The sequence below is a fragment of the Bubalus kerabau genome, chromosome 3 (genome assembly GCF_029407905.1).
Source record: "Bubalus kerabau isolate K-KA32 ecotype Philippines breed swamp buffalo chromosome 3, PCC_UOA_SB_1v2, whole genome shotgun sequence".
NCBI classification, from domain to species: Eukaryota; Metazoa; Chordata; class Mammalia; order Artiodactyla; family Bovidae; genus Bubalus; species Bubalus kerabau.
The window spans coordinates 317,066-330,110 of NC_073626.1; the positions used below are offsets into that span (position 1 = coordinate 317,066).

The 13,045-nt window shown below is 45.1% G+C and overlaps 1 protein-coding gene across 7 annotated transcripts in view; it reads right to left on the reverse strand.

Moving 5' to 3' along the window:
• Positions 1 to 13,045, reverse strand: part of EXOC2 (exocyst complex component 2) — a 126,626-nt gene that overhangs the window by 34,074 nt on the left and 79,507 nt on the right. For all 7 annotated transcript variants that reach the window (XM_055570444.1, XM_055570443.1, XM_055570442.1 and 4 more), the window contains 5 exons: positions 10,411 to 10,491; positions 10,114 to 10,173; positions 9,326 to 9,387; positions 7,775 to 7,841; positions 4,266 to 4,382 (listed from right to left, as the gene is read on the reverse strand). In XM_055570444.1, coding sequence (XP_055426419.1) covers positions 4,266 to 4,382; positions 7,775 to 7,841; positions 9,326 to 9,387; positions 10,114 to 10,173; positions 10,411 to 10,491 — 387 coding nt within the window. The remainder of the gene's footprint in view (positions 1 to 4,265; positions 4,383 to 7,774; positions 7,842 to 9,325; positions 9,388 to 10,113; positions 10,174 to 10,410; positions 10,492 to 13,045) is intronic.

Below are 13,045 nucleotides of genomic sequence, written 5' to 3' on the forward strand. Positions count from 1 at the left end.
GTGCTCCCAACAGAACAGCTAAGAGAAAGAGATATATTCATTATAAACTAAATTCAGAAAATTGTTTCATATTTTAATGACATACATAGACACAGGTCTATGTAAGATACTAATCACTATATATTCTAAAATAAGACAGTGTTTATCTTTGGTGGATTACAGGTGATTAAAAAAAACTTTTTTACATTTTTCAGTATTTCTCCTTTTGAAAAATGATTAAGTCTTATTTAAAAAAAAAAAAAGAAAAGAACGTTTGCTTTGGCTGTGCTGGCTTTCTGCTGTTGGGGGGCCGTCTCTGGTTGTGCTGCGAGGGCTTCTCACTGCGGCTCCTCGTGTTGCACAGCGTGGGCTCCAGAGTCTCAGCAGCCCTGGGGCATGAGCTTAGCTGCCCTGCAGCATGTGGAATGTTCCAGACCAGGGACTGAACCTGGGTCCCTGCATTGGCAGGTGGGTTCTTAACCACTGGACCACCAGGGAAGTCCAGAGGTCTTATTTTTATAATAAGAAAAAGAAAATGCAAGATAAAAAAACGTTTCCAACATTTGAGACTGGGAGGCGCTGGCATTGCAAGTGGAAATGCACAGGCGCACAGGGCTCCACAGCACAGCCCAACAAAGGCCTCCAACGGGGCTCATTCGGATGAAGTGTCTCGCAGAGTAAGAGGATGTGGAAATGCTGACAACTTTCATGTTTATTATTTAATGCTGCTTTATAAAGTTCAAAATGATATACACTTAACCAACCAGCGTCAGATCCTATTCCTCTGGTGTCTTCTCATATAAACAATTTTGTCATAAAAAAAAAACACAAAAAACAATTTTGTCCTTTACTTTAGGACATGTATGATGCCAGACCAGTAGGCACTCTGGACTTAGCCTGAGAAAACGTGAACTGGAGGCCTGCTGTGCTAACCTCCCTCTCTCTGAGCATCTTTCTGCATGAAAAACAGAGTTAATAATACTTTCCTTAATTACTTCAGAGAGCTATTTTCATCAAACAAACTGTGTAAATAAATCATTCTAGTTTTAAAGGATGAAAAGTGAAAAAGTGAGTTAGTCACTCAGTCGTGTCCGACTCTGCAAGCCCATGGACTGTGGCTCACCAGGCTCTTCTGTCCATGGGATTCTTCGGGCAAGAATACTGGAGAGGGTTGCCATTCCCTTCTTCAGAGGATTTTCCCAATCCAGGTATCCAGCCTGTATCCCCTGCATTTCAGGCAGATTCTTTACTGTCTGAGCCACCAGGGAAGCAAGCCCCAAAGGATGAATGATAATTAAATTTTAATAAACTCCTAACAAGCATGATTATTTATGTAAAAATTAATTCTACTCTTGCAGATGAAGAGCAAGATAAAGGGGACTAAAAAGGCCAGTGAAGCTCTTCATGAAACAGAATACAGAAGGAACTATGCCTGGAGAAACTTTGGCCAAGTCCCCGAGCATGGCTCGGGGAAGACCTGTGAGAGGTGGGGTCCGAGGGCTGAAGACGCCCAGCAGCAGCTCTGAGGCAGCCTTCCCTCTGACAGCAGAGTAGAGCATGGGTGACCAGTGTTCAGGGGATCTGAATGCCCCAGACTGCTTTGGGATCTGGGCCTCCAGAGTTATGTTACCTGAGAAGGGCACCATGAAAAACAGGGGCAGCTGGCAGTTTTACCTTAATGCAAGAAATATATTTTACTTCATTGTCATCATGAAATTAAGGAATTCACTCATAAAAAACAGAAACAGCACAGAGACTATAAATCTAGTTTGCTGTCTATTCCTTTAATGCTCAGTTGAAAGCTTTAAAAATATTCAATCCCAAATTCTGAGTGCCACAGATAGCACCCCCTAGATCCTCAAATCGCCTTGGTTTCAGAACACAAGAGCCTGGACAAAGATGTGGAAGGACACGAGAGCCCACCTGCACGTCAGTCTCATTCTGCTTCTTACTGACACAGGCTGACTCCAACAGAAAATCCCTAAGTATAAAAAAGACTCAAAATTCTCCAAGCCAGGCTTCAGCAATACGTGAACCGTGAACTTCCAGATGTTCAAGCTGGTTTTAGAAAAGGCAGAGGAAACAGAGATCAAATTGCCAACATCCGCTGGATCATGGTAAAAGCAAGAGAGTTCCAGAAGAACGTTTATTTCTGCTTTATTGACTATGCCAAAGCCTTTGACTGTGTGGATCACAATAAACTGTGGAAAATTCTTCAAGAGATGGGAATACTAGACCAACTGACCTGCCTCTGAGAAACCTGTATGCAGGTCAGGAAGCCACAGTTAGAACTGAGTACGTCAAGGCTGTATATTGTCACCCTGCTTATTTAACTTATATGCAGAGTACATCATGAGAAACGCTGGGCTAGAGGAAGCACAAGCTGGAATCAAGATTGCCGGGAGAAATATCAATAACCTCAGATATGCAGATGACACCACCCTTATGGCAGAAAGTGAAGAAGAACTAAAGAGCCTCTTGATGAAGGTCAAAGAGGAAAGCTGGCTTAAAGCTCAACATTCAGAAAACTAAGATCATAGCATCTGGTCCCATCACTTCATGGGAAATAGATGGGGAAACAGTGGCTGATTTTATTTTTGGGGGCTCCAAAATCACTGCAGATGGTGATTGCAGCCATGAAATTAAAAGACGCTTACTCCTTGGAAGGAAAGTTATGACCAACCTAGACAGCATATTAAAAACCAGAGACATTACTTTGGCAACAAAAGTCCGTCTAGTCAAGGCTATGGTTTTTCCAGTAGTCATGTATGGATGTGAGAGTTGGACTATAAAGAAAGCTGAGCACCGAAGAATTGATGCTTTTGAACTGTGGTGTTGGAAAAGACTCTTAAAAGTCCCTTGGACTGCAAGGAGATCCAACCAGTCCATCCTAAAGGAGATCAGTTCTGGGTGTTCATTGGAAGGACTGATGTTGAAGCTGAAACTCCAATACTCTGGCCACCTGATGCATTTGAAAAGACCCTGATGCTGGGAAATATTGAAGGTGTGAGGAGAAGGGGACGACAGGATGAGATGGTTGGATGGCATCACCAACTCAATGGACATGAGTTTGAGTAAACTCCAAGAGTTGGTGATGGACAGGGAGGCCTGGTGGCTGCAGTCCATGGGGTTGCAAAGAGTCAAACACGACTGAGTGACTGATCTGAAATCTTTCCCTGCTTTTATATGCAATTCCTAATCATTTCATATATTTTTAAAATAATAAAAGACTTCTCCAATAATAATGTTAGTGTCATTATTATTACTGCATAAAAACAAAATGCCCACTTTCTACAAATACTAACTTTTTACTGCAAGAGAACACCTTGCAATTCTCAACCAAAAATTTCTGGAAATAAACTCGACATTTGGCCCTTAAGTCACATTTCTCATCAGGATGATTAATCTTTACGAAAAGGCAGGAAAACAAGACATAGCCACCCACTCTGACATTTTCAATCTTTAAAAAAAAATCCCAATCAAGTTCATGAACTGGAACCATCATTTGTAAAAAGTATGCAATCCATCCAGAGCACTTTTTGATTGTAAGATTAACAAGATCACTATCTTATTCTTTGCACTAAGAGAACTGCACTGACATTAAAAAAAAGTGGTTCTAGCTTGCTTTACTTAGAAATCTGATAAACCTTTGCCCAGGAACCAAGCAACCTTTAATAATAACAAGATTACTTCATCTTTTTCTTTTCTGATTACTTGAAAAATATAAACACCAAAGTGCAACATCATTAAAAAAAAAAAACCACTCCAATGATTTATTTATGCAGGACTCATTTTTGTCCAATTTTCCACATGCAGGACTGGAGAGGGGAAGGGGTGTGTTTTTCAGGAAAGACAAAGCAACCTAGAGCTGTGCCTGCGTGCATGTGTGTGCACACGTGTGTGTGTCTGCACCGCACCCGTGCAAATACTTCGGCAGGCACGCAGAAGCTCTGCTGTGGTCCCCGGAGCAGGAGAGAGGAAGGAGAGCTGACTGTGCAGGCTTGGGGTTTGCTGTTGGCTAGTGAGAGCTCTAACCTGAAAGGAGCCGCATCTGAAGCGCCTCTGGACGCCTTTCTCTCCTTTCCTTCCCTCAGTTTTGGGAAGCCTGGGTGGGTAATATGCCAGCTCTACCCCTGCAAGGACTTTGCTCCAGAGAAAGAGAAGAGCATTAACTCCCGGTGAGCTGTGAGAAGATGGGACCGGGAAGTGAGGGTGGAGGAGCAGGGGGCGGGGCGAGCGGGGCGGGAGGAGCAGGGGGCGGCACCGGGAAAACAGCTGAAACTAACCTGTGTTATTTTTTCTATTCCCTGGAAGTTGTGTTTTTCAAAATGTTCTGCTATGTTTAGGAAGGTGTGACGTTCTAGGTAGCAGCAATTACTTAGGACTATCAAAAGTCGCTGTTCCTAAAACCAAAACAAAATTTTAAAAATTACATTTCCAGTTAACAAATTGAAAGTCTAACAGATAACATTTCCCACTTGCTAATTACAATCTCTTAGTGTTTCATATCAATATTCAGCACTTTATCTTGGTTCCTTCTTTCCAGTAACAGAGAAACATAATACAAATCTGTAATTCTACTAATCACCTAATACACTGAAGAGTCAAACCATGTTTAACTCAAATTCCTTTGCAACTCTAACAGCTGTATGGAAAGCAGACGGACGGAGCACAGGTAACCAGTGAGGTGGGGTCAGATGCTGCTCTTAGGTGGAGGAGGAAACGGCAGCCCACTCCAGTGCTCTTGCCTGGAGAATCCCAGGGGCGGGGGAGCCTGGTGGGCTGCCATCTCTGGGGTCACACAGAGTCGGACACGACTGAAGCGACTTAGCAGCAGCAGCAGTTCTTAGGAAAGGGGTTCTACTTTGCTGTTTATTCTACTTTACATGTTTTGCACCCAAAATAGCTATAAAAATGAGTATTAAAAATAAGTACCAAAAAACGGTGAAACTCTTGGAAAATAACTTGTAAATTTTTCATAACTTGGAAGAAAGCTGTAATGGCTCCCTCGGCCACGAGGCTGTTGCGGCCCTCCTCGTGGAGAGTCTCCCTCTTGGGGGGAGCGAGGGGACAGAGCCAGGCGCCCACCCCGTCAGGCACGGAGAGGGCCATGCTACACCCCCAGGCTTCTGGCTGCTCATGGTGATTTCACATCAAAGTGACCAGACCCCCAGGCTGACGAATCAATCCTCTTCGTAGAGTTCAGAAGAACTGGCTTGTAAGGAAAGTTCTAGGAACAGCTCTGTCCCATCTCCTCAGGGGAGGGTTTCTCCAGAACAAGTGTGACTAATCTGAGGCCTCGGTTTAGATCCTGACTGAACTCGAGGGCAGAGATCCTCCCCAGGAGACACTCCCGCCCGTCTTGGGCTCGCTGTGGTGCACTTATCAGTGACTGAGGTCAGTGACAGAAAGGCAGGTGTGCAGACCACAGGGCCACCCTGGCTGGGCCCACATCACCCAAGAATCCCATTCAGTGTCTTCACAGTGTGTGCATTGCTAGCTCTTTATTTAAAATTTTATTATTTAGTTCTGGCACAGTGTGATATACTTGTCTTTTGTGGTCATCAAAAAATATAATTAAAAGGCCCAGAATTATTACGGTGCTTTTAAAGCAATGAAACAGCCTGGTTGACTCTATGGATGAGAAGTGGAGGCTAAAATAAGGAAAATGGGCTGTAATCTACCCTACTCCATGCTCCACGTTCAAACCTCGTGAGATGGGCACCGTGAGACTGGGGGTGACAGGCGAGGCTGGGGGAGGCTGGACCCCTGCCTGCGCCCCATGCTGCTATCATATGGCCCTTGTAAGGCACTTGGGACGCAGTCACGTGACTCCTCGGCAGCCAATCTGATCTCAGCTGGTCTCCCAGGCCCACAGTCCATCCTTACTCGCCTTCCCTGGGGAGCCGGCCGCCAAGCACCCTCCCCCTGCCCCGCCTGCCAGTGGCCTGCTCCAGCCTGCCGCGTCTCCTCTGCCCTGTTCTGTGGCCCATCCACAGCAGGATCTGCAGACCGAGGACTCCACGGCCTCAGGCACCGTCCTGGCCCTCCACAGCATCTCTGTGATGCAGGCATCAGGCCACTCTCCGTGGTGCCCGAAGCCCTTCAGTCAGTGAACAGCAGCCAGAAGAGGACCAGGGATGAGCCCCCTTTCTTCCCACGCTGCCCTCGCTGAGAACCAGAACAAGACCCTACAAAGACCTGAATCCCTGGGGCCAAATCTAAACGCAGTATCATCTAGTGGAGAAAAGCACAGGGACTGAGCTTGGCACCAAATCTGGGACAATTTCAGGAGAGGGGGACAGGAGACAGCGTGACTCACTCAGGCTTCTGGCTGAGAGCAGGCAGACAGAGGCTAACGCGTGGTTCGAGGTGGGGTCCAGGCTCTGAGGAGAACCAGGCCCAGCGGGCGGTGTCAGCCCGAGAAGGAAGATGCCGAGCACGCGGCAGCCGCCTCCGTGCTGGGAAGACTGTCGTGTCCCACCGACCGGGAAAGGGGCAGCCCTCCCCTCCACAGATAAGGACGCTGTCTCGGCATGTGCTTCTCCAGCCTTCTCTTCATGTTCCCAGTGGAAGCATCGTCTGAACGCCGCAGACGGCCTCCACTCACCCCGACCCAGTGCAGCCAGTGCCCCACAGCTGCCCACGCGCCCCCACGAGCCCTGGCTTCCGTCTGACACACGGGCACTCCAGCAGTCTGCTTTTCCATCTGGATTTCTTCCTCTCTGATGTTTCCTTCTCTGGAGCTCCCAGGCTCTCTCTTCAGGCCTCCCCTTGAATCCTGAACCCCAGGAGGATTTCTATATATGTGGTCTCCTCTCTAGCCACTAGGATTGTCCCTCGTACCCTCATCCCATCCCATCCCAGGCCTCACACTGCTGATCTACAAATCTGTACCTGGACTTCTCTCCCGGGGGCCAACTGCCTACTAGACATCCCATCTGAACACCTCTCATTCAACACATCTGGTCCCAAACTGACGTTTTAATCTTTCTGTAGACCTATTTTCTTCCTGAATTCTCTCTGTGAACAGTACTATTATCTGCCTCATCACACAAGTAATTAAACTTACAACAGTGTTTTTAAAAAAATTATTTTGATTATACTTTTTCTAATAAAACAAATCCTTATTTAGGAACTGATACTTATAATAACTGTAGAAATGATATATGGCAGGAATTTAGGTCGCGTTTCCTTTCTTGAGAGAAACATACACAACCATCCTTCAAGCTAATGACAAGTGGAGAAGGTTACTACTAATTTTTAAGGTAACTGGAGTTTGAATTTTAACAGCTAGATTAACATACAGAACAAAGCATGTGTGTGAATCATTCCTAAACACATGTATGTGTTTAAAATACACATGAGTTTATAGGAAAGGTGATTTGGTTTTGCCATGGAATTTTGAGTTTAAATAAAATGCTAAAAGGGAACTTACCAAAAAAAAAAAAAAAAACCAGAGAAGAGCAGAGCTTCTCTGATTAACGAGGAAAACAGGGAAATGGTGCCTGTCCTTTGCCTCCTTTCCGCCTTTCAAGAACTAAAGCATGACATGATGCAGAGAGCAGATGGAAATATTTATGCTGTAATTTTCTGCTAATAAGTATGGGATACATACAGAATTATATTTTTACTAAAACTTCCCAAAAATAAAATGAAGCACCAAAGGAAGACGGTATGCCACAGCAATGATGCGGCAACAAAGGCCTTTCAGGCTGAGCTACGCGCAGCCATTGTGTAGTGTCCAACGACATGCTTCACTTTCTATTTATCATCTCTTTACAATCTCACTTACAGAAGTCAGACTGAAGTCTTCATGGATACTTCCAAACAAATCAGGAGAAGAAACATCAACGGAGAGACTGAATAGAGAAGTAAGGAAGAGAACAGTTCTAGTTAAAGCACTAAAATTAAAAACATTAATATAATATGTCAATTATACCTCAGTAAAAAATTCCATAAAACCTATGTAAATTTGACTTTAAAATCTTTTGGTCAAAAATCATATAACTTTCTGCTTTTTAATATTTAACACCTAACAGCTCGAAGTAGAAACTGTGAACTATCTGTTAACACGGGCCATATAAAATGTGTTTGTGGGGTCCTTCCCAATAATTTAATTTCTAGGTATAGACTCTCATAATTAATGTTTTGCCCATCACAATCTAAAGGGAATTCGTTCAAGCTCATGTTCACAGTACATGACTAACAGGAGAGCTGAGTTAGGAAATTAGTTACTAACCCACAAGTGACCAGATACACAGAACTGCAGGGGAAGAGACACCAAAGAGCTACCAGTAAATTTACAAGACACAGCAGGTGACAAGTAACACCTCAGCAGGATCTCTTTCTTTAAATCTGACCAACTGATTTTAGAATTCATATGGAAGATGAAAAAGATATCAAATAATATTTTAAAATAGAAAAAGCAATAAAAGGATAGCAATCTGAAAAAAGTTACAATTATGATAATTAAAACAATATAAACTGATAGGAAACATCTGAGTAAATAGAGCAGAAAAAGTTCAGAAATACCTTCACTACTAGAATTCAGTAACGTGTGGAACAGAAATCATAACAAAACAAGACTTATTTAATCAAAAATATCAGGAAACTGCTAACAATATAAATTCCTGGTAAATGAATGTGCTAAACATAAAAAATCAAAGACAAACCAGAACTGGATATTTATTAGGCTTCAGAGGAATAAATGTCTTATATAGTGAGAGGCAAAAACCAGACAAATATGAGAAAATCTCCAGCTGTCAGTTAGATTACAGCTTTAATTAAGAGGCATTTATTTCAGTATTATTTGTGTGCAAGCAGAAACCTCAGGTACAGTAAGTGCCATGTGCCAAATATTCAGAAAGACGAAGTTTCAACAACCCCAGAGAGCAGTACGATGACAGAACGATCTCTCGGATCTGGAAATGTCAGGACTCAGGTGTGCGCTCTGGGCTCAGGTAACTAAGCCGGCCGGGACATCACCCCACCCACACTGTGGGCCTCTAACAGCAGCTGGGACAACGCCCAACACAGAACCACATGGCTGCCAACGACGAGGACTTGTGCATTTTCCCTCTAGTATTACAAACCCTGCTCCTCTGGATAGTTAGGGAGCTAACCACGCACTCAGTTTGCTCAAAGTGCCTCTAGCAAAGCTGAGACAAGCTCAGAAGATGAAGGAACCGTGGAAAGAATACAGGCCAAATATAGAAACATGTAATTCACATGAACACTCGCTCTCTTATTGTAAGTCTCAGGATACAAGACCAAACACAGAACAGGAGGCTGTGTTTTCAGTCTGCATAGACGCTCCAGCGAGGCTGATCTCAGCTCTACTTACTGTGCAGTGTCTACATCGGCATCAGGCTTGGTGCTCAACTGTTCCAGACAGTATATAAAAACCTAAGTCAAAAATGGGACATTTCAGTGACAGGAACCCTCAGATGCTCATCTGTTTGGACAGCAAAGATAATTTTCCATAAATAACCAGAAATACAGTGTATACCTTGCAAGTGGTATATATGTATATATACCTTGTTAGGGATAAACTGCATCCCATATACAGGGCATATCTACACATGCACATATAAGAACATAAGCACTGGGAGTATATGTCCCCGTATATAATGCTAAGTGATTAAAAAAAAAAACTTATAGCACATATGTTTTGATCCCACTGTTAAGTTCTTGAATATATTTTATTTCCTTCCTCTCACTCATGTGTTCAACTGTGTATATGTGCCCACAAGGCACTGGCCCCAAAGAACTTGGGGCTCTAGATAAAATGTAAATCACTGTCATGTCATTTAATCTGTGCTCCAGCAGAAACAAATATATATATATATATATATGTATATACATATACACATACATATACACATATACATGTACAAAGTCCCACGAGAACACAGAACAGGCAGCATAACAACAATGAGTTACTGGGGGAGGTACTGCTAAGCAAGCTGCAACTATTCTTGCCTTGAACTTACCTACCATAAACTATTATGGACTCACACAAAATGCAAAAGGACACATTTAATTGTCAGCATCTGCTCTACATTGATTATAAACAAGAGGGACACCAACGGTCTGCAACTGTCTCAAGTCTCCACTGCTTCTACAAAGTACCTGCATGATATTGATGCTCAGTTGGCAAACCTCCTCTTGGGTTTTAGGGTGCTGGAAGACCTGTAAGGAGGAATGAGAATTTTTGTACTTAGCTAAAAAAACCTTTTGTTCATGGAGCTTGATGTAAACAGTGAACATGTGGACAAGGGCAACCAGGGTGGGTAACCCGATTCTGAAAGGGGACGCAGACAGAGAGCCAGCCTCGAGCCGAGTGACAGGGCGGCAGTTCTGGTGCTGCAATGACCCAAACCCGTGTCCTGGGCGCCCCCTGCCCAGGAGCTGCCCCCCGACACTCACGCTGGCCTCTCCGGGCTTGCATTCCAGGACACCACGCAACGACTGCAGGGACAGCACCACGCAGCGCTCAAACCGGCAGGGCTGCAGAGACAGAGCAGACAGGCCTGGGCACGCGGCCCCGACACCCAGCTTCCCAGGTGCGCAGAGAGGACAGGGCCGCATGCGGTGTCCCGGCCACCTGGGCCAGCGCAGTCTGCACCCGGTGTTGACAGACAGTGACTCCCAGCAGTGGAGAGGACGTCTAACTCAACTAGAACACAAGTCAGGTAAAGCAAGAACTCTTCTCCAACCTTCTCTTCTGGAAGAGGGCAGGGGCCAGGATGAAGCACAGCCGTGACACATTCTGGGAGAAGCGTGAGCCCCAGGCCTTGCTCGTTTCTGGACCCATCAACAGGAGGTGCCGGCAACCATGACCGGAGGAGGGCTGGCACCTGCCATTCAGTACCCTCCCTACAGTCACCTTCTGTGTCCATCAAGTCAGAAAATGAAACTTGAAAATATCTCCTTTGAGATGAGTCCGAACAAGCCCCAGCTGCTCCTACGGGTTCCCTCTGTGCGAGTCCACTTCAGGGGACAGCAGCACGCATTCTTGTTACTTGTACATTCTGGAGTGGAATCAAAACTGTCACTTTTTACAAAAAAAGGCACAGAAATAAAACAGTAGATTGCAAAGTAGAGTAGATGCAATGGAGAGAAGGACTGGGCCCTCAGAGGAAGATAAATGGAGGGATCTGTCGCGGCAGGAGAAGGCCCTGGGACAGCGAGACCTGAAGGACAGGGGCATGGACAGACCCCGTGGACAGAGTCGGAGGGGGGCCGTGGGAGGCAGCAGAGCCTGTGCGGACAGCCCCATGCAGAACCTGCAGGCAGAACTCTCCTCCATACATGCTTGGGTTATTAACAACGTGGGGGGAAACTGAACAGAAAAAGGAGACATCGTATACAAACCAAAGAAACACAAGTTCATACTCTCTCACAAGAAGGAATCCAGGCCTAAGAAAAGCTAACAGTACCTCAACTTGATGTCATTTTAATACTGCACTTTGGAGCCGCCAGAGGGCACCAGAGAGAACATGCCAAAGTCCAAGTGAAAACAGAAGGTTGGGGGTGGATACAGAATGGAATGCCACCCATACCAAGTATTTAAAGAGTGAAAAGCCTCTTAGATCAGCCTTGATGAACCCGCCTACCTGCCCCAGAAGGCAGGAAGATCTAAGATGTTACCACAATAACACTGGGAGCTCAACCCCAAATTTCAACGGCGGGCAGTTCAATGCTGCTTTCCTGCACTAGGGTCAGGGTTAGGGTCAGAAAGTGAGCAGAGAGCCTCAGGGCCAGAAGGCACGGGAACAGGTGAGTCTACACGGCTGCTACTTCTTTTTTTCTGAAAAGAAAGAAAAGGCACCACCTCTGCATTGTGTCAGGGAATCACCCGAGTTAGCGCATTGTAAGTTGTCATGGTATCATTCCAGTTATTCTGAAAGAAGAAAATTCTCAGAATTATCCAAACTGAAAGAAGGCAGAAAACATTTTCAGCACTTGTAGAAAACAGGATGCTCTCCAGCAAGTGTTTCAGGCACAGGCATGGGGCAAAGCTTGTGTGCATTTCCTTAACTCGATAAGGACTCACAGGGAAAGCAAAACAGCCTCATGTCAAAAAATGGGATCAGTACTACAAAATGCTAAGACAACAAAGTCCTGTGTGTAACAGCCTTTGAAACAACTGACTCTCTGTTCAAACCTGAGAACTCCAGATGTACTACAGGTCAACACTCAGGACTGGACCCTGTATGTGGCTCCAAGCCTGGTTTCATCTTTTGTCCCGGGAAGTCTGTGCCCTGGGCTCAGCCCCGGCAGGCTGATGGGGTGAGCACGCTTCTTCAGCAACGGTCATGAGACACACAGGCTGGCACCAGATCACCATAAGTGGTTTAGGCCTCTGGCTTGTGTGTCATGAGACATGAAATCAGCCATTCTACGGTTACAGTTTCTTACCACATTCTAGTTTAACTTGACTAGAAACAAGTCTCTACAGTAACCATCTCAGAGGACCTTCCAGGGGATTCACTGTCTACAAACAACCTCAGACGTGGCCATCTCTGCACACACTGTGGACCCAGATGTGCACCCACCACACACACTACACGTGTGTGCGAGGGACACTGACCGGCAGAAGGACCTGAGGCCAATACCTATTTTATGACTAACTTGTTCATTTCTGTCAGACTTTTCTTTTTTTAAATGAACATAAATCCCTGAAAGCAGATGCTGTGTTTTCTCAAAATGAACATACATCTTTTTCTTTGTGCAGGATGATCTGAAACCGGAACCAGGACCCAGGGTCAGGCCGGCACTATCTGCTCTGCCCTGGCTTGTGTCATTCCAGGCAGGTATTCAGGGGGGCTGGTCCGGTGATGTGTCTGTGGCCTGCCAACCAGGCTCGCTGTGATAACTAGGAAGGACAGGAGTATAGGAAGAGCTTTGATAATAGTAAGGCTTCCTGTAAATGTAGGGTACTTTTATTACAGTGGTAATAAATTAAAATCCTCTGTATATGTGTAAAGCTTTGTGGGTTACAGCTTTTTTCTATAGCATCTTGTTTAATTCTAACCAACAATACAGTGAACAAACGTTC